This window comes from Mus caroli, chromosome 4 (genome assembly GCF_900094665.2).
Source record: "Mus caroli chromosome 4, CAROLI_EIJ_v1.1, whole genome shotgun sequence".
Taxonomy (NCBI): Eukaryota; Metazoa; Chordata; class Mammalia; order Rodentia; family Muridae; genus Mus; species Mus caroli.
The window spans coordinates 56,551,871-56,572,613 of record NC_034573.1 but is presented as its reverse complement, the minus strand read 5'-3'; the positions used below and the strand labels follow the sequence as shown (position 1 = coordinate 56,572,613).

The following is a 20,743-nucleotide window of genomic DNA, read 5'->3' as shown; positions in this document are numbered from 1 at the left end:
CGCAAAGCACTGTGGGACACTGGCAACGTGGGGTAGGACGGAAGCCTCCGAGGGTCATATCTTAGCGACGCGGGAAGTCCAGACACCAGAACTGTCTGGAGACCTGAGCAGGAGGGTCGGGCCCCAGCGGAGGCAATGGCGGAGAGGCCCGAGGACCTAAATCTGCCCAACGCCGTCATCACCAGGATCATCAAGGAGGCGGTGAGCCGCTCGGGCTGGCGAATGGGTCGAGGGCGGACGTGTGGGCAGAAGGTTAACAGAATCCGCGTGTGTGTTCATCTCCACTCTCCTCGCAGCTCCCGGACGGTGTCAACATCTCCAAGGAGGCCCGAAGCGCCATCTCCCGCGCCGCCAGTGTCTTCGTTTTGTATGCCACATCCTGGTGAGCCGAGCAGAGGCTGAAGGGAGGCGCAGCGGGATCCTGACCCCGCGTTCGTGGCCTGGAACCTACAGGCCCCAGTTTCCTGCCTCAGTAGAGAGCGACTTACAGCTCTCTTCCAGTTGTCACACATTCTGGAGCAGGTTAAACAAGACGGTTACGGTAGCCCTTTGTATGGGGAGGGGATGAACTGAGCCATGCCACACACACATAAACACACACACACAAAATCCATTCATCTAAGATAAATACGGCTTTCCCACCTCATTCCTGGGGCTCATGCCTCCACCCACTTTGACAGCTTCTGAAGGGCGTTGCTCTTTCTTCCAGTGCCAATAACTTCGCAATGAAAGGAAAGCGCAAGACTCTCAATGCCAGTGACGTGCTGTCAGCCATGGAAGAGATGGAATTCCAGCGATTCATAACACCATTAAAAGAAGCTCTAGAAGGTATCCACGTACTCTTCTGCCTCTTAAACCATATATAAAAAAATGTTCATCAGTATCAGTGCCATTAGGTCCCTTTCAATAATTCAGGACTGGTCATAGCTCTGCTCTGTTTAGTTGGTACCATCTCGGGTATGTGATAGGGGCCTGGTTATTCCACCTGTGCCTCGGTTTGTCTAATTAAACCATAACCTCCTGCTTCCTTACAGCGTACAGGCGGGAGCAGAAAGGCAAGAAGGAGGCTTCGGAGCAAAAGAAGAAGGACAAAGACAAAAAGGATTCCGAAGAGCAAGACAAAAGCAGAGAGGAGGAGGAGGAGGAGGAAGAAAGACTGGACGAGGAAGACCAGAACGAAGAGGAGGAAATAGACAACTGAATGGAGAGAGTGGGCAGACTGTGGCGTGGTGGAGGGGACCCTGAGATCCTGAGACGTGTCTGTGTGAAGGCTTTCCCTGCAAGGCAGAGCCATCTTCGATACTGGTGCCTGAGATCAAAATAAAAACTGACCAGAAAGATCAAAAATAACTCTTCCCAGGCTCAGAGCATCTGAGTTACAGAAACCAGTTATGCGTCATCAGTCCGCAGGTTATGACGTTTTTTAATAAGCGATTCTGAGTGACTACGTAGTTTGGTATTGCTTGTCTACTTAAAGTATATGGCTAGCTAGTTTCTGATCCCATTTCCCTGCCCCTCTGAGTAAGTAATAACATCCATGTTGCCTGCTGTGTTCCAAGTCACAGAGGCACTAAAGGCTCAGGGGGAAAAAAGGGGACTTTGATCCTGGTCACCCAGTTTGACTGTACAGTAGTTAACCAGAGGAACTAGTGCTTAGAATGGCTGCTCTCTAGGAGATGACTAAGGAGCTGTGAGCGAGCGAATGAGGAAATGTCTTCACTTGATGGTAGCATTACTTACTTGGTGTCTGGTTTTCTAGACTTACTTAGCTTTGTAGTCCTCTAGTGACTGTAGATGCTCAGTTGTCTGGGATAGTTGCACTCCTAGAACACATACTCTTCAATTCTGAGTGTTGATTAGAATCTGTCAAAAAAGGTGCCAATTCTTAAAAGCAGGGGCTTAATCTTGGAGGTAACTCAGTGCCTGCCATGGTAGAACCTAGTGCCACCTCCTGGAAGGTATAAAATCCCAGATCCATCTCCCAGACTTATGGCTGCTGCTTTTCATTCCCTGGGCTCATAACAAGTTCCAGAGACTTTATTTCTTCTAGGCACAGCCTGTTCTGTCTCCATCTCTCCAGCCTCTGCTTCCCAGCCCTGATTTCTCCTCCTCTTACTTATTTCATCTTCTAGTCTAGGGACTCTGATAGCCTATGTCATATTCCAAAGTGCAAGGTCCTCAGATTCCTTAGTCCTAATCTCCTGCCTTCTAAAGAGAGTTGAGAACACCTCTGAACCTTACAGTAAGAGGAATGGTGCTCAGGAATGTAGCACCATTGCTGTGGCTTTGAACGTGTCTGTTGGCCTTTCCTTTCCCCCACTGAGTGCTCCAAGCACTTTTTCTGTCTTAGTTGTGCACTTGAGGCTGCCAGGTGATGTAATATAGTTGCACACTGTTTACTAGTCAGGGCAATACAGGGAAGAGTTTGGTGAGAGTGACTGGAGACTGTTGAGAAGAGTTTAATGCTTTCTACAAATAAAGAGCATTCTTGTTTAAAATGATGACTCATACAGTGTGCTTTTGCAAAGGACTCACCAAGACCCCCCTCTCTCTCCTCCTACCCTCACACATAGGCACACAGTCCTGTGTCTTGCCTTACCAGCAGGTGAATGAGTATTCACGACTTAAGGGCACTGCTCTTAACCACAGCCAACATATCCTGAGATTCTCCTGGTTACTTTGCATATCTCACTAGCTCCCACTTCTGTATAGTCCTGGCTGTCCTGGAGCTCACTCTGTAGACCAGGCTGGCCTCGAATTCAGAAATTCACCTGCCTCTGCGTTCCAAATGCTAGGATTAAAAGTGTGTGCCCAGCTAGCTCCCACTTACTAAGTTCTAAGTACTTTCAAGTATTAATTCTCATCAAGCAACATTGCTATTGCCTCTACTAGCTCTTGTTGTTGTTTTTTGAGACAGGGTTTCTCTGTGTAGCCCTGGCTGTCCTGGAACTCACTTTGTAGACCAGGCTGGCCTCGAACACAAATCTGCCTGCCTGCCTGCCTCTTCTGGGATTAAAGGCGTGCACCACCACACCCAGCTCTTAACCACAGCTCTATGTTCTCCAGTACACACAGTTCTCAAGTCATAAGTAAAATTTATAAATCAAAATTCACCAAGAACTACAGCGGTCCTTTGGTTATAATAATAGGCCTTTTCCTTCCCAGAAGAAACATTGTTTCTTAATTCCCAAGAGCACGGGTGCTAGACCTACCCTTCAAGGCCCATTTGTAATCCTGTGACTTCCTTTGAACTCAATTTCAATTGTATGTACTAAGTACCAAGTAGCTCTTCCTAGAATATACCTTTGCTTTCAATGAGATCAAATCCATAGTTAAACCTGTTATTCAAGGCTTGTGTAAGAAGGGCTCACCCTACCATCTAATCTCCACCATAAGGCTGTCGAGAATGGAAGGGGCTCAGTGACATAGTGCTTGCCTAGCTAGCATATTCAAACAAAACCAAAAACCAAACTCTCCCATGTCTTTGGTTTGTTCTGCTCGATCCCTTAACTAAACTTTAACATTCTAAGAAGAAACCTTTTCTGGGAATGGAGATTTGGGTTTAAAAGTAAGGAATTCAACATCTGGAAAGAATCTTTGGGGTCTTCCATAAGTTTTTTCCCATTGTAATATCCAAAATAAATTCAAGACTACCCTGTACCTTCCCCCTTCAAAAGGACTTTCCAAACTACTAGCAGGCCAAGTACAGAGCCAGATAAAAAGCTGGCTGACTAAACAAATATAGAAACATAGTTTTAACGGTCAAAAACAAAATTAACAATCCTCCTGCCCCACCTCTAAAAAAAAAAACCAACAAAACAAAACACAAGGACAGACAAAATAAGTCACCCTATACAAACCAACCAATGTTTAAAAAGGCTATTGGCTACACCAATTAAAATAAGCCAAACTACCCTGGTAGCAGGCATAAAAGTGTGTTCCTTCTTTGTTCTGGCTGTCTCCTCCTGCCTGCGTGCTGAGAGGGGAGTCCCCAACATGCTGGATAAGTAAAATCCTCATGCGTTTCTGCAATGATGGTGGTCTCTGTGCTCTTTGTGGGTGAGGGTTTTTTGACAAGCTACAACACTCTCATACCCTTCACCCAGCTTCTCTTGTTACAACTTTAAGTTCAATTTTTCTAGTGAATTATTGAAAACCAAGATGAGTTCACAGATCTTAAACATTTTAAAAATGAAGATCTGGTGGTACCTAGGACATTTACAGTATTTATTACACAACTACCCACTTCTACCTCCAAAATAATTTTATCACCTCCTCCCTAGTGAGCATTCCCCAAGGCTCCCTCCACTCATGAGGGCCCTTGCCACTCACCACAAGTCTTTGTCAAAGCCCCATAAACCTCTCTAGACCACACGCTCCAGTCTTCCGCAGACCTTTAGTCAGAATTTTTCTTTTTTAATTGTGTTTTTTGGTTTGTTTGTTTGTTTTCTGTTTTGTTTGTTTTTGGTTTGGTTTTTTGTTTGGTTTGGTTGGCTGGTTTTTTGCTTTTGTGTCACCTAGTGTTAAGATTAAAGGCATGCACCACCAAATTTACTCCCTTTTTTACTCCAAATTTTAATGTATCCATTGTAGATAAACCTGATCTCCTAGCAAACTTGGATAGTTAGTTTTCTTGGCTTTTTTTTCAATGTCTTTCATATCTCTCAACCCATGAGATAGGGGCTGGATAATCAATTACATAGAATAAATAAATCTAGACAGTCAGTCTGCTGCTGAACTTAGTCCGCCAACACGGATTTATCCGCTGTGTTAGGCATTACCGAGGTGTTTTAATGCCGTAGACATCCAATTGTTCTTTTACCAGTGAGCAACGCAGTCAATTTTTGCTCCGGGCTGAGAATAGACCGTCAAGTGAACTCTGGGATGAGTTCGGGATTGCAAGACAGGGCAACTCCCAGAGGCTCCGAATGCCCACGTGAACCCCCTCGGGCCTTCCCACCTCAAGTGAGACCCGAGCTGGGGGGCGGGGAGACGGGCGGGTTCTCGGGCTCCCGAGCAACTCTGGATTGGCCAAGATTCCAGCCCCGCTCTTCGTGGATCTGACCGCGCGAGCTGACTAGGGATCCGGAGACTGCCCCGAAGGGAACGTAAGCTGCATTCCCGGAGGGGCGGGCGGTACGGGAGCCGCTTCCGGGTGAGCCGCCCCGCCCCCACGTGGGCTTGCGCTTATAGAGCGGGAGAGCGCGGTGTCCAGAGCGCGGCTCGGAGCAGCGGTGAGCAGCGTCCTTGATAGGTGAGCAGGCGCCGGCCTCTGGGAAGAGGCGGGTTGAGGGTGGGGGACGGGACCCCAGCACAAGGTGAGGTGCACCCCTATGGCGCTGTGTTCCCGAAGCTCTGACGCTGTAGCGGAGACGCTGTCCTTATGCACCTACTAGAGTGGGCGGGATTCTTGCCGCTACACGGTCTTGCTGCGCCCGGGCTTCGGGACTCAAAGCTGGGCTCCACCCGCCCCCTTTCTCGGAGGCCGCAGGGGTAGCCTCGGTTTCTGCAGAGCGCGATCTGTCTGGCAGGCTGGAGAAGTGGGGAAAACAATAAGGGTCGCTTGTGCTAGTTCTCTCCTGCTTCTGCTCATTCAGTCATACAACGACCCATTGAGATCCGCTTAAGCCCCAGACCACATGAGAAGACAAGCAGTCATACAGCTTGAAACAAGAATTTGTCCCCATGCCTTTTAAATCCCAAAGTCACATACTAGCCACCCTGCTACCAGCCGTGCCCAGGTCTAGGTTAAACCTTTCTTCCCCTACTCTCACCTGGAATCTGTGTCCTCTTCCATACTGGGACTATAACGTGTGAACTCTGTCCTTCTAATGCCAAAAGTCCTGGTGAGGACTGAGGGCTGCTAGACTCCAGAAGTTTGGACCATATTTATAGCAGACCTGCCGTATGAGACCTGCCCTTCTCGAGTTCAATTTTACAGTTGTTTGATGTAAAAGCTCTCAGCCAGAATATTTTAGCAGTCTGTGGAAAGGCAACTCCTAGCTTGAAATGGCTAGACCTGGGCAGCAGGGGGGATTATGCTCCCACACTAGATGTGCTCTAAGGTCTAGTTCTTTAACCCCTCCTAACACCCTGGCAGGTGGCAGCTAGAGTATGCAGGAAATGCAAATGGGCCACCGGGCAGTACCTTTTCAGAACTGCTCACAGATGCCTTTCCTGGGCCTCTTTGGGCTTCAGATTTCCCAGCTCTGAACCTTCTACCTAGCTGGCCCACCTGACTTGTCTCCTCCCTAGCCAGGACAGAGCCTGCTCGAGCTGGCACCACTTCACTACTATGTATGCCAAGAGCACAGCCTCCGGAATCCATTGTGGGGTACAACCTGGGAGCCCAGGCTCTGAAGCTTTCTCTCAGCTGCTCCCAGTGGCAGTCTCACTCCCAGGGCGAGGGATGCTACCTCCTAAGGGAGGTGAGACCTTTACAGTCTTTTCAGAAAAGCTACCCCGAAGTGTCTCTAAGAAACTACAGTGTTCCATTGTCCAGTACATGCTGCTGGAGGGCCGCTAGCCTCTCTCAACCTCAGGCAGTGGCTGGAATGTATGTCCTTCCCTAGGTGTGGCAAAGGGTCACACAGTACAGCCTACTCATCCCAGCTCAGCACTAGCCATAGATTTAGCGTTACTTGCCGCAGCTACCGTGGTGTCAGACACACCTCATCAGTAATCCGATCTTCTCTACAGCATGCAGGCTTGATAATATCAGCACATTTTAAAGTTTGAAAAAAAAAAAAAAAGTGGGGGAGGATCCGAAAGGCCTTGCCCATAGTTATAGAATCAACTCTGGGATTGTTTGGCCCAGAAACAGTTGTTTCTGCAATACCTTGTATAGCTTGCTAGCAGAGTGAACCTGTTGTAAAATGGGAGAGAAGGTAGCCTGGGCTCCTGTGGTCTTGTGTTCCTGTATTCCTAGGCCCCTGTGTTACTGTATGAGGCACAGGGTTTAAGCTCAAGTTTGCAAACCCCCTTAATTTGTGGAAAATGCCCTGCCCATGTTTGGAAATCTTCCAGACTCTGAAGGGCTTCTCTCAAAGAAAAACCCTGATCTAGAATTGGTTCTATAAAACAGAAACAACGCTGGGCACCTTCCCACTCTATGGACGTTGATTAAGCATCTGCTGTCACACACTGTATAGTACAGGGCCCTGGGCTGGAAGTCTCAGGTTAGTCCCTACCTCTGCCTTACTCACTGGGTGAGCTCAGGTGGCCTTCCATCCCTTCATTTCTCCTATCAAACTGTGAGGGATTGAATAGAGCTTTTTTTCTTTTAAATTGGCACCAACGTCTCTTTCAGTTTTATCTAGTGCCCAAAATAAAAACCTATATCCGGGCAGGAGATATCTCAGTGATCAAGAACACGTATTGCTCTCACAGAGTACCTGGGTTTGGTTGATTCCACAGCCATAAGCCACACTAGTTCCGGGGACCATACAACCTCTTCTGAATTCTGTGGGCATTGCAAATATGTGATACATACGCGTGCATGCAAGCAAAACACTCCTAGCCATAAAATACGCCTTTAAAAGTTCAAAACAAAGCAAACAAACAAAGCCTAAAGCAAAGTTGGACTGTTTTGGCTAGGAATGTAACTCAGTGGTGGAGCGTAGGGGTCCAGGGGTTCAGTCCCACCACAAGCAAACAGGAACTGTGAGGTGCGCCTCCTCACACGCCTCTCCTCTCTTCTTCCCCTCCCTCCCCTCCCAGCTACCCTGAAGCAAAATCTGGGCAGCGCAGCTCCTCGGTGGCCCTCCAAGTTTTACTTATGGGCAGATGGCCTATCAGCGTTGCTCCCTTAAGCTCTTAAAGGAGATGAGTGAACGCCAGGGAATGCAGGTGTGGATTCCAGAAGCCAGGGCCTGCTACAGACATGATTCTTAGGCAGAATATGCACCTGGTTCCAAAACCTGACCCCAGTCCAGAACGGCACTGAGCGAGTTCCATAACCTCTCTGAGCCTCTATTTCATAATTGCTAAGAGTTATGTTGATTTCACAATGTAACTTAAATGAGATAAAGTACTGCCTTAGACACCTTGCACCTAGGTAGAGGGAGACCAACTGGAGTCCAGCACAAATTCAGATTCGGGGCTTTATCATTAACCAGCTATGTCATTTTGAGCAAATAGTTGTGCATCTCAGGGCAACCTCCTGGCAGATGTGAGAGCCAAATTCTGCAAAAAGAGTCTATATAGATAAACTCTCGAATGTGCTGAGTGTGTTATTTAGGAGCCAGAACATCTCTAAGGAGGCTTGGCCTCTCTCTCTTGTGTCCTGTGATGAGGCTGGCCCACCCAGGGGTGTGGTGGCAGGGTTGGTCCTTGTGTGGTTCCTGATAACCTCAACCCCAGCAGGAGGGAAAGGGGATAAGGTGGGCCCCTGAGCTGCCTGGGAGGGAGCTGAAGGAGCCTGAGAGAGTGGGAGCACAGCCAGGCACACTGAAGGGTCCCTTGGGTTCTGGGCTTGTTTTCACTGGTAATTTGCTGTAGGACTTTGGGTGAGTACTGCCCCCTCTTGATGTCCCCTTTGTTGGAGGAGCAGAGATTCAAGCCTTCCAGCCTCTACTGTCTGTAGCTTTCTCTCTCTTCCTTTCCTTTCTTTCCCTTTCCTTTCCTTTTCTACTTGGCTGCTTAGTAGCCAAAAGGAAATGTCTAAAATGGAGCTGGCTGTCCAACTCTGAGTCCCACCACCCTCTTCCTGCCTTGTCCCTGTCTCTGCTGCCCCCTGGGTCAGAGCATCCGCCCTAAGGGACAGCCTCTTGGCTGCCTCCAGATGGCCCTTCCTTCTCCGCCTCCTGGCCTCCCACGGCTCCTGTGCTCCTCTGCTTCCTGTCTGCTCTCCTCAGCCACAGAGTTCTCTCAAAGCCAGGCTCGGGCCAGGCCAGTGCCCTATTTGCTGCTCAGAACTCATCCCTGTCAAAAACCCTCCACCTCTTCTGTATGACCCCTGCTACATCCTCAAGACTTCAGACCAGTCTGCAATCATCCTCATTCACTTTCGTGAGAGGAACACTCTCTTTATCCTTGCCAGATTCACGCATCTTACAGAACAGAGCCCAAGCCCTGTCTTCTACAAACTCCTCTGCCCTCCTCCCTGGGCCCATAGATCATGTAGGCGTGGGCTGCCAGGTTCTGCAGTACACTAATCAGCCCTGCTCTAGGGACTGGCCTATGACTTCCAGAAGGCACCTATGAGGGTATATTGGTGGGCTGGCATACAGTAGGTGCTCCTGAAATAATGTTACGCCCGGGTTTCCTTCAGTCTTCTATCACTGACTTGGCATGCAATTATTGTCTCGTTCTCAGCGGGATGAAATATCTGCCCTATGCCAGGGTCATTGTGTGGGGAGAGCTGGTGTGGGAGGTGGACATGAAGTCAGCACAGCCCCTGCCTCTTGCAAAAGCTCTGTCAGCTAGCCACAAGATAAGCCAGTGCCACAAGGAGCTGTTATAGAAGAGAGATTATGAAGTGAGCAAGAAGGAAGCTGCGGTGGGAGAGGGAGAAGTTGGTGGCATGCTTACTTGAGGGAAGGCTGCACAGTGTAGACCTAGGGAAAGGGGATAGCATGACATCACAAAACAAGTGCTTGCCTAACGTGTGTAAAAGTCTGGGGTTCCGGTCTCATCATCATCCCTGCACTTGGGAGGTAGGCACAGGACAATCGGGAGTCCATGGTCATCCTTAGCTACATTCAGGAAATTCAGAGCCAGCCCTGTCTCAAAAGAAAACCAACAAAATGGGGGAAGGAGGGGAGACAAGAAAGTACAGTGTAGGGCACTGATTGGCCAGCACAGAAGGCTCCTTGGTCACAGGAGCTCTAAGAAGCCACCGTACCAGGACGGTGCATGTGCGTGTCTGCGTCAGTCATACATGCAGTGCTTGGTACACAATGAGCCTACTGCTTCAGCCCACACAGCAGGGTCTTAGCAGTACTTGGCACTAACAGCAAAGTTCCAGGGCATCTTACTTTCTGCTTATCTAAAATTCTTGCCAAGCAAGTTTGAGGCCAGGCTGAATTACATAGTGAAACCCTGTCTCAAAAAGCAAAGCAAAGCACTCAGGCTGGGGCTGTAACTCAGTAGTTGAAAGCTTGCCTGACATGTGCAAAGCCCCTGGGTTCAATCCACGGCATCACAAAAAAAAAAAAAAGTAACCTCTGAATCCGCCATAATTGTGGGCATTTTTCATGGAGTAATTGAAGTTTAAACGCTGTGGTGATCAGTGCTTCTCACAATAAACACAGGAAGAATCGATTCGGTTTTTCTTTTATTCCTAATTTTCTGATTCTTTGCTAAGACACAATTTACAGTTATTAGAAAACTAGTGTGGGGGGGTTCATTTTGTTTTTTAACTAGCAGTCCTGTGAACCATGGCCCAAATACTATTATGACATTGAAATTGCTTTGAAGGTTCTACAGGTATCCCTGCCTTACCTTGCCCTGGAAAGGGAGCAATTGATAAAACCACAGCATGAGGAGCAGAGGCTGGAGAGGGAGGGAGGCAGGACTGTGGAAGCCAGACTGGACCCCAGGCACATGTCTTTTGTTTCCTGGTGCCCTCTACAGAGCTGAGGCTGCAGCAGACACCCAGGAGCTGCCACTCCATCCAGCAGACTTCTTTGTGTCCCACTGCCCCGACCATGCACCACCAGTCCGTTCTGCACAGCGGCTACTTTCACCCACTGCTTCGGAGCTGGCAGAGCACTACCTCCACCGTCAGTGCCTCCAACCTCATCTATCCCATCTTTGTCACGTGAGTCCCCCAAATGGGCCAGACCCTGGATCTGCCCAGGGTAGGAGCACGTGTGTGACTGGAACAGGCATTGGGATTGTTGGGAGGAGGGGGCCTCAAAGTGGGCTGTAGGCTGAAACAGAAGGTTTTGTGAATGGCCTGTGAGGTTAAGGACAGTATAGTCTATGGAACCATACGAGCCCTGAAATGAAGATGGTATGTCTTGGCCAAAGTCACTTAAGTCAGAATATATCTAAGCTGGGACACAAGGACCCTGTGACTTCAGAGTCCAAGTCCTTCCTGTGATTGCTGTTCTTATTACAGTTCTCAGTGCCACATTACTGTTCCTGTTGTTATTTCAGGCCCTGGGCTTGCCCAGGCACGGGAGCCACACACAGGATCCCTCACATTCCCTCCATCTCTACTTCCATGTCTCTTCTCAGCTTTCATTCCATCCTTCCCAGGCACTGTTGCCACCACCCCTTCCCACAGCCATCAATCCATAGCCCTCTCTTGCTCTTACAGGGATATTCCTGATGATGTCCAGCCTATCGCCAGCCTCCCAGGAGTGGCCAGGTAGGAGGCGTGGTGACTGTCAAGGGGATGGTAAGAGAAGAGATTTCACGGGTGAAAATACCAGGAAATAGAAGCACGCCCAGCAGGTAGCAGATTTGGAAAGGCACTGTGGAAAGAAGGATTTCATGGGAGACTAAGCTGTTAGCCAGTACAGAAGGTGACCTCGTAAAGTGACAAGCATTCTATCATCGGGGACATTTGTGGCAGAGGCTGCTACAGGCAGAATCTGGGCTTGAGACGGGACTTGAGTAAAAGCCATGGAGTAGTCTGCTACAGCTAACTCTCTAGTACTCTGTTTATAACCCTATTTGCCCACTCCTGTGGTGGGTATGTTACTGCTTATCCCTGGACTGTGGGTCTTGCACTCTCTGGGTTCCTGCACAGCTTGGCTCTTCACTGAGCTTTTTGCTGAGGAGCTCTCACATGCTAGCCAGCCTGTTACCACAGAGCCGTAGCCCCAGCCTGCAGCCAGGCTTTTAGCAAAAGGGGTTGTTTGAAGGGGTGGAGGCCTGCGCAGGGCACCTGTTACCTTAGCACTTTACATTTCCTTACCCCACCCCTCCCCCAGGTATGGTGTAAACCAGCTAGAAGAGATGCTGAGACCTCTGGTGGAAGCTGGCCTGCGCTGTGTCCTGATCTTTGGCGTCCCCAGCAGAGTTCCCAAGGTGAAAAATGGAAGAGTTGAGAGGGGAAGATGGGGACTGAGCACATTCTCAATTTGTAAAGTGCGTGTTGCTCCAGCTTGAGGACCTGAGTTCAGTTCTAAGACCCGTGTTGAAAGCTGAGCAGAACGTGCAGAACGTGCCTGTGATCCCAGTGCTGAGGAGACCGAAACCTAGGTCCCTGGGGTTTGCTGGATAGCTGGTGGTCTGCCTGAATTGGAGAGTTCCAGGTTCAGTGAGAACCTGTGGCATGGTGGTACACATCTGTAACCCCAGCATGGGACTGCGTGGGGAGCAGCCATGTCTCTCTGAGTTCAAAGCCAGCATTGTCTGTATAGCTAGTTCTACGCCAGCCAGAGCTACACAGTGAGACCTTGTCTCCAAAGCAAAGAAATTCAAGGTGAAAAATGATTAAGGAAGACACCTAGCTTTGACATATGGTCTCTATGCACACATGCACCGGTGCACGCGCTCCCACAGACACACACACGTGAACACATGTATACACATATAAGAAGGAAGAAGGAAGACAGAGTGAGGAAGGGCTGAAGTGTCATACTCTGTGTGTCCTTGCTCTGCCCTGTGCAGGCTCTGGGGCCACAGTTATATTGCTGCCTTGCCTGCCTTTGGCCCAAGGTCAGGAAGCTCGTAAGTAGGACTGGGACACCGTAACGGGGCGAGTCAAGCCCCAGTCCAGCTCCAGGCTTCTGTTGTCCCCTCTACAGACAGGGCCAATCCAGTGTATCCTCATCTAGAGTCTGATGGGGTGAAAGGAGAAGGTTGAGCCTGATCTTTGATGGCAACCACTATGCCTTTTGAAAAGCATCCGTAATAGACATACCACCTTGTCCTTCCCCTGCCTCCAGGATGAACAGGGCTCTGCAGCTGACTCTGAGGACTCCCCAACTATTGAGGCTGTCCGTCTGCTGAGGAAGACCTTCCCTACCCTCCTAGTGGCCTGTGACGTCTGCTTGTGCCCCTACACCTCCCATGGCCACTGTGGTGAGTTCCCACATCCCCTCTTGTGAAGCCCACCTTTCCTCCAGGGTAGGCACATACAGGGACTCAAGGTGCAATCCCAGATCCATCCATCTTGTCCCCCAGGCCTACTGAGTGAAAATGGAGCATTCCTAGCAGAGGAGAGCCGACAGCGGTTGGCAGAGGTGGCACTGGCCTATGCCAAGGCAGGTGAGTGAGCCCCCTAGCAGCAGGGACAGGAGGGTGGCATAATGGGGCAGAGAGATCCAGAATTCTGTAGGCCACCCTTTGTTTTTCAGGCTGTCAGGTTGTAGCTCCGTCAGACATGATGGACGGACGAGTTGAGGCCATCAAGGCTGCCCTGCTAAAACATGGACTTGGCAACAGGGTATGGGCTGAGGGTGTGGGGATGCATGGGAGGAGAGGGCCTGGGCCAGGCTGAGGGTGGGAGGGGGGTAGGGATGCACTGGAGGAGAGGGCCTGGGCCAGCCCTAGGAGTATGGCTCAGTAAAGTACTTTCTTGCAAAGGTGGAGACCTGAGTTTGGATCCCCCAACCCATGGCAAAAGCAGGCATGATGATATATGCTTGTTCTCCCAGTGATGGTGAGGTTGAGCTTGCTGGCTAACCTGCCTACCCTTGATAAAGTTCTAGGCCGGTGAGAGATATCTGTCTCAAAAGGTGGGTAGAAGCTGAGGAATGATGCTGAAGTTGTTCTCTGAACTCCACATGCATATGCACACATGTGCATATGCACACACATGAACCCACATAGACAGTGAATCACAAAGTTGAGAGCAGTGCTGGATGAGGCCTTTGGGACCCATCTCAACCTCAGAGAGAGAGATGATGGCCTAGTGTTGGATGAGACTGGATTAGAAGCCCTTCCCTTCCTGCCCGAGGAACTTTCCCTGTCACTTTACTCCTGGGATTCAGGAAGAGCTGACTCAGCCTAGACCCCATTGGTCTTCCCTATAGGTCTGTGTGATGAGCTATAGTGCCAAATTTGCCTCCTGTTTCTACGGTCCTTTCCGGTGAGTGGCACCAGCAGTGATCTGTTAAATTCCTGGTCCATTCACCTGCAGTGGGCCCCCGGCATCGTGATGTTATTCTTTTGCAGGGATGCAGCTCAGTCAAGCCCAGCTTTTGGAGATCGACGCTGTTATCAGCTGCCTCCTGGTGCCCGTGGCCTGGCCCTCCGAGCAGTGGTGAGTGATCAGAACTTAAGCCCCGTATCCCCCCACCCTGCCCTGTCCTGTCCCTGTCTCAGGTGCTGCCCACACTTTGCCTCATCCCTAGGCCCGAGACATTCAAGAAGGAGCTGACGTGCTCATGGTGAAGCCAGGATTGCCCTACCTGGATGTGGTGCAAGAGGTGAAGGACAAGGTGAGCTTGGAGTGGGGCTTGGGAGAGCACATTCCCTATAGTGCACCCTGAATGGAGGGGCTCTCAGAGCAGTCTGAGCCGGAAGCGCTATGCCCCTGAACAGGAGCCCGCTCCTCCCACCCCTGCCTAGATACCGGGTTGTCTCTTCTGCCACAGCTCACAGGAGTCTTTGGACAGCTCTGGCTGGACAGTTTCTGAATGAGCAGGGCAGTGAGTGGTGAATCGGAATGGGGCAGGGAAGAAGCGACAGTCCCTTGAACCCGTGTGTCTTTCTCTGCAGCACCCGGAGTTCCCCCTCGCAGTATACCAGGTGTCTGGAGAGTTTGCCATGTTGTGGCACGGAGCCCAGGCCGGGGCCTTTGATCTCAGGACTGCTGTAATGGAGACCATGACGGCCTTCCGCAGAGCCGGTAAGCAGGGGTGAGGTTTGTGACCTGTGTCACAGGGACTAATGGGCTCTCTGCCCAAGGTCTGAGAAGCCTAGAAGTTCTGATCTCTAGACACTGGTAGAAATGAGTAGAAAGGTGGAAAAAGTATGCAGAAGTGGGACTCCATAGAACTCTTTGGTTGTGAGAAGCTGGGCAAGCCGCTTCTATAAATCTCACAGTCCTTGTCCATACCCGGTAAGTATTTGTCTGGAGGAGTACCTGCGATAATATGTAGTGTATGCTTATTACTCTGTAAATGGGAGCAGGTTTGGTTAATATCATTCACCATCCTGGTCATTCAGGCTCCACAGCCAGGGATTTAACAGCAGGCTCTTGTTCTCCCCACTCACCAGAAAGGTCCACAGACAAGCAACTTGGGCACTGTAGCTCATCACTGAAACCTTTGGTGAGACAATGGGTCTGAGCTTAGTCGGCCCTGGCTGGGTAACTGGGCAAGAGGAGAAAGAACCTCAGCTAAGAAGTAAGGTCTGTAGTCTGGTCTTGGGGCTGCACTGGACCAGCAGAGCAGTCAGGCTTACACTCGCCTGCATCTTCCTCTGCACTTGCCACCTATCAGCAAATCAAGGCCCAAGACAAGAGAATGACTTGTTCAGTGTCTGGAGCTAGCTACAGCCAGACTCAGCCCTAGGCTGTGCCACCAGGCCATGCCTCTCCCCGGTGATCTTCCTCTGTCTGGCCCTTGTACCCCAACTGTGCTGGTAGCTGACGTCACATCCCTCCCATTTCTGTTGTCTGTACAGGTGCCGACATTATCATCACCTACTATGCACCGCAGCTGTTGAAGTGGCTGAAGGAAGAATGAAGGAAGTGTCGGATTTGATCTTGACCAAGCGCCCTGGGCCTTACAGAAGGGGGAAAGTAAATGTGCTGTTAGAACTGTGCCCTGTGCCCTCTTTCTGCCCACGCTGCTGGCAGGGTGCAGCGCCCTCGGTGGTTTGCCAGCATGCTAAACTCCCACTCACAGCTGCAGCCTTCCAGGCCCTCCAAGTTTCCCACTCTGGCTCAGCCCAGAGACCCTCCTCCCTGCTCTGCTGAGGTGTGGCCTCAGCTTGGCAGGTCTCAAGAGCCTCAGGCTTGGGGCTTTGGGACAAGAGGAGAGCAGTTGGAGCTTGAAACCTAAAGAGTTATTCATTAATGAGGATCAAACCCCAGAAGCAGCAGGGATTCCTGGCCGCAGGAGATGCCAGCATCAGAAAGTCCGGTCTGCACAAGTCAGTTCCTGAGAACCTCTGCCCAGGGCAGATGGACACAGCAGGATGCACAGCAGCGCTTCTCTGTAGGATGTATACAGAGAAAGGGGAGCGTAACAAAGCAGGTGAAGCAATACATGCTAGAAAGGGGAAGTCCAAGACAGAAGCTGTCCCTGAGTTGAAACCTTAAAGGGACAAAGAGGGCCAGCAGATGTGCTCAGAGACCCCTTTGGTAAGAGGAGCTTGGCAGGGCTAGAGGGCAGGCGAGAAAGAGGAACGTGGATAACAGAGGGGAGGTTGGAATAGTTCATTCCCTGACTTGGCAGGGTCCTGAAGTTTTGTTTTGCATCTTTGGGACAGCCATCTTAAAGATTTGGGCTTGTTTGGTTTAGTTTTCTCCACTAAGTATCCCTGGCCTCACCCACCTAGGCAAGCACTCTGCCACTGAACTGTACCTATAGCCTTAAAGACACGTTCTGGAGACCAGACTAGATGTTTTGCGGGAGGTAGATAAGGGAACAAGAGAGAGTGAGGTTGTCTTTGTGGGTTTCTGAAGCTGCCCAGCTGGTTTTAGTTCATTCATCTGACATGACACCGGTACTGTGGCTAATGAAGGTTAGGGCCAGTTTGCAGGCACACCTGACTTTAGAGGTGGAGGCCCTATCTAGCTCTGACTCTAAAGCGATGTCATTCTTAAGGTGCAGAATTAATTAGTTAATTGGCGACTCCTGCAATCAGACTGGTCCAATACTTGCTGGCTTTCTTTTATAGCTGTGAATAACTCAAGAGCTGATTTTCCTACTTCTCAGCCTTCTGGAAGGTAGCCATCAAAATCAAATCAGCCCTAAACTGTCTCTTTCTTGGATCCTGAACATAGATTTACCATCTAGAACCCAGATCACTAATTTAAAACATGCTATCTTCGGGCCAGGGGTATACCAGACTAGACTTGTACTATCTTGGCTGTTATACAGCCTCTGAGCTCTGTGGTTAAAATGGTTCGTGTGTTAGGGAAGCCATCACGAAGCTGTTCAGAGAGCCAGGAGACGTGCTACCCTGCATGTGCCAAGGCCCTAATGTGTCCAAGCGCAATGGCAAATGGGAAGGTCACCAGGTCCCGACCTTTGAAGGATCAGAAAACAGTCCCCCTGAAGGACTGATGTTTGGATGAATAGCTAAGCTGAGACATAATTGACCAAGAGCCTTCCAGGGAAAGAACCTTTGTGCAAAGTTCCTGGAGCCAAAGTGGAACTGGATGAGCACAGGGCTGGTGTGGCCCGCACACCAGGAAGAATACAGGAACAGGTGGCCTGGACATCAGCGTTCTCGGTCTAAGCCGTACAGGGGCTTCGATGCCACACTCCTCCACCTTTATCCCAAGATCAAGGACGCCAGCAGGGGAATGACCATGTTGTGGTTTTCACTTAGTAACACCATGGCATTGTGCAGATGAGATGTTTGAATTCCATGGTGACCATAGGGATGCAAAAAAGGGAGATGTATTTAGAGTATAGTTTAGACCTGCTTCTCTGAATGGCAGGTGGCCTGACCATTTAATGGAGAAAGCAGACTCGAGGTAGCTAAGTTTAGCTTGGGGTCCTTGGCAATGAGAAAGGTCTAGCTAAGAGATTTTGATGGCACCCCCCACTAAGGCTACTCACATTTTCGGCAGAACTGGGTTAAAGGTTACAAAGAAAACCAGATGTAACATTCTGACCCAGCTCCAAAGCCCCTACCCTTAATCACTCTTGACACCTCCCAGTAAGGGACAGTGAGAAAGATGGCTGGCCTCTGCTGTGTGACTAACTGGTATGGGCGGAAGACCTTGGAGCCCATTTTCCCCTAGAGCTGGGTCTTGTCACCTGAAGTGTCCACTTGGTGGCAGCCACCTACATCTTTGCAAACAAAGCAGGCACAGGCAGACATGGCTTACGCCTAAGGGCTTCCTGCACAGAAGGGCTTCCTGGACTTCAAGACTAACCTAAGCTGCAGAGTAAGATCCTTATTTAAAATCAGGAAGAGACTTGAGAGTCATCTGAAAGGGTTGTAATTGACCTATGCCACATGGCGGTGGGTGTCCGGGGACTTGGTGAGACGTGGTTTTCTCATTCCCCTCTCAAATGTGCCAGTTTAGGCTGTAGTTTGTCCCTTTGGCAGGCATCATAATCAGCCATTTAACTCCTTAAGAGTGGAGAACACCCAGTTTCCAGCTAGCCATCCCATATAGACTGCCAGTCTAGCACAGGAAGGGCCTAGTGATTTGTGGCAGTCTTGAGTCTGGGTACTCTTGGTTGCAGGGACTGAAACTCAGTTCAATAGAAAAAGAAACTGAACTGGTTTGCATGCCTAAATCTTGGTAATGTCAATTATGTGTGTCCCCAAGTCAAAGGCTTTGATCTTTTGGCCTTGGGGAGACTTTATTGTTGGATAAGCGTTCCCAGCCAACAACTTGATCCCTCACTGAAATAACCCCTAAAATTTGTAATCCCAGAGAAAGACCCGTTCTGTCCTGTCCCTGCCATAACAACTCTGGCGATCTGTGATTGTTCTGCGTAGGTCACATGTCTACCATTTGGCTCACTCACTATGAACTGGACAGGGATGGGTGACATGGTTGACCTGCCCCATTACATAAAAGGCTGACAAGGCCTTGGCTCTGGTACCAAATGGTCCTCTGCCTGGAATGCCTTCTCCCTAAATCCATGTGTCTCCTTTTATGTTCTGACCTCAGCTGACCTGTCACTTCCTCAAACCTGATCCAGCAATCTCTCTAAACTCACCCTCTGTATTCGGATTAGTGAATACAAGAAGTCAAAATAACAGTAGTTTTAAAGGTTTTCTTCTTGGGGCTGCTGAGATGACTCAGCAAGTGTAAGTGCTTGCCGTACAAGCCTGACCTGAACTCAACCCCAGGAACCCACTGTGGGAACAGTGGTCAAGTCCAAAACTTGACTCCTGACCACCACACGCCCACTCTGGAACTCATGTATATATTATTTACTTTAAACAACCAGGAGCTGTGTTACCAACTTGTGCAAACAGGGGATTGATCTTAGCTTGTGTCTTATTCTGTTACATCTCATTAATCAAAGATAGTATGGAGGCACATTCTTAGAACTCCAGCACTAGACAGCTGGGGGCAGGAGGATCGTGACATCATCCTAGGCAATGCAGCAACAACTCTGACAAAATCATATGCATGAGCACCAATGGGGTGGAAGCATTCAGACCTCATAAGTCCATCAGAGTCCTAACATTGAAAGGTAGATGATAAGCTGGGCGGTGGTGGTGCACGCCTTTAATCCCAGCACTCAGGAGGCAGAGGCAGGCAGATTTCTGAGTTCGAGGCCAGCCTGGTCTAAAAAGTGAGTTCCAGGACAACCAGGGCTACACAGAGAAACCCTGTCTTGAAAAAAAAGAAAAGAAGGAAGGAAGGAAGGAAGGAAGGAAGGAAGGAAGGTGCTTGTTGAGAATGGGGAACATCTGAACGCAAGTTACTAGTATGGCCATTTCAGAAAACTGGCTCTATCTACTGAAATGAAACACACCGATGGTATCCGGATTTCCACACCTAGTTACTTATCGATAATGTATACTGATGCTCTCTGGGACACATTCGTAATGTTTTCTAATATGTGTGACCACCCCAAACTGGAACTAACCCAAATGTCCATCAGCAATGAGATGTACTTCATTTGTGAATGGACGAATGAGACAGCCATACATTGTGATGTGGATTAACATTAATAAAACATAGATGCGGGCTGGCGAGATGGCTCAGTGGTTAAGAGAGCCAACTGCTCTTCCAAAGGTCCTGAGTTCAAATCCCAGCAACCACATGGTGGCTCACAACTATCTGTAATGAAATCTGATGCCCTCTTCTGGAGTGTCTGAAGACAGCTACAGTGTACTTACATATAATACATAAATAAATCTTTTAAAAATTTTTATTAAATAAATAAATAAAACATAGATGTAAAGGAAGATTGAAGAACGTGCCTGCTGTGTTTCAACATATACTCAGCTCACAAACAAGTGAAAGTACAGTTGAGCCTAGGAGAGGTCTGGAGACAGGTCCATGGTAGAAGGGTACTCGCCTTGTCCTGGTCCAATCCCAGCACCACACACACACACACACACATACACAGAAGTGGGCTATGGTGGCTCATGCGTATATCTCAGCACTTACAAAGCTGAAGCAGGAGGATTGCTGTGAATGAAATAGNGCAACCCCATATTTCTGGGCTACTATACGAAATCCTATATCAAAAAAGGGGCAAGGTGGGGGTTCTTGCTACCATTTGGGGGATAAACAACTGAAAACAGAGATGCTCTAGGCATCTAGATTGGAGGGGAGATCTGAATAGCAGACACAAGAGTATATTCATATTGTGAAAATTCAAAAAAACATACTTTTTTAAATATATGATCTTACTATGTAGCCCTGGCTGGCCTCACAGTCATAGATATTCTCCTGTTCTCTGCCTTTTGAATACTAGGATTAAAGACATATACCATAACACCCGTTGTAGACATTTTTTTCTGTGTTTTAACTGAAAAAAATTTTTAAATAAATAAAAAATTCAAAGTAATGAGAGATGTGTGGTTGGCAGTTGTGCCCTGCCTTGGTTTCCCTGTGTCTTCAACAGGAGACTCAAGGATGGAAAATACTTCATATAAGAAACTTTATTTCCCAGCCAGGGGGTGGTGCATGCCTTTGATCCCAGCACTTGGATCTTTGAGTTCAAGGCCAACCTGGTCA

At 49.2% G+C, this 20,743-nt stretch overlaps 2 protein-coding genes across 2 annotated transcripts; both read left to right on the top strand.

Annotated features, from left to right (window-relative positions):
* The first annotated feature begins 46 nt into the window (after positions 1 to 46).
* Positions 47 to 2,501, top strand: Pole3 (DNA polymerase epsilon 3, accessory subunit). The gene is made up of 4 exons (XM_021160277.2): positions 47 to 201; positions 297 to 382; positions 710 to 828; positions 1,035 to 2,501. The coding sequence occupies exons 1-4, from the start codon at positions 136 to 138 to the stop codon at positions 1,199 to 1,201; spliced, it is 438 nt and encodes a 145-aa protein (XP_021015936.1). The 5' UTR covers positions 47 to 135; the 3' UTR covers positions 1,202 to 2,501.
* A 2,573-nt stretch (positions 2,502 to 5,074) lies between these two features.
* Positions 5,075 to 15,672, top strand: Alad (aminolevulinate dehydratase). Its single transcript, XM_021160120.2, has 12 exons — positions 5,075 to 5,254; positions 10,576 to 10,762; positions 11,267 to 11,317; positions 11,886 to 11,982; positions 12,846 to 12,981; positions 13,084 to 13,167; positions 13,257 to 13,345; positions 13,935 to 13,990; positions 14,077 to 14,164; positions 14,256 to 14,342; positions 14,623 to 14,752; positions 15,532 to 15,672. Exons 2-12 carry the CDS (start codon positions 10,650 to 10,652, stop codon positions 15,591 to 15,593), a joined length of 993 nt encoding a protein of 330 aa, XP_021015779.1. The 5' UTR covers positions 5,075 to 5,254; positions 10,576 to 10,649; the 3' UTR covers positions 15,594 to 15,672.
* Positions 15,673 to 20,743: the final 5,071 nt, after the last annotated feature.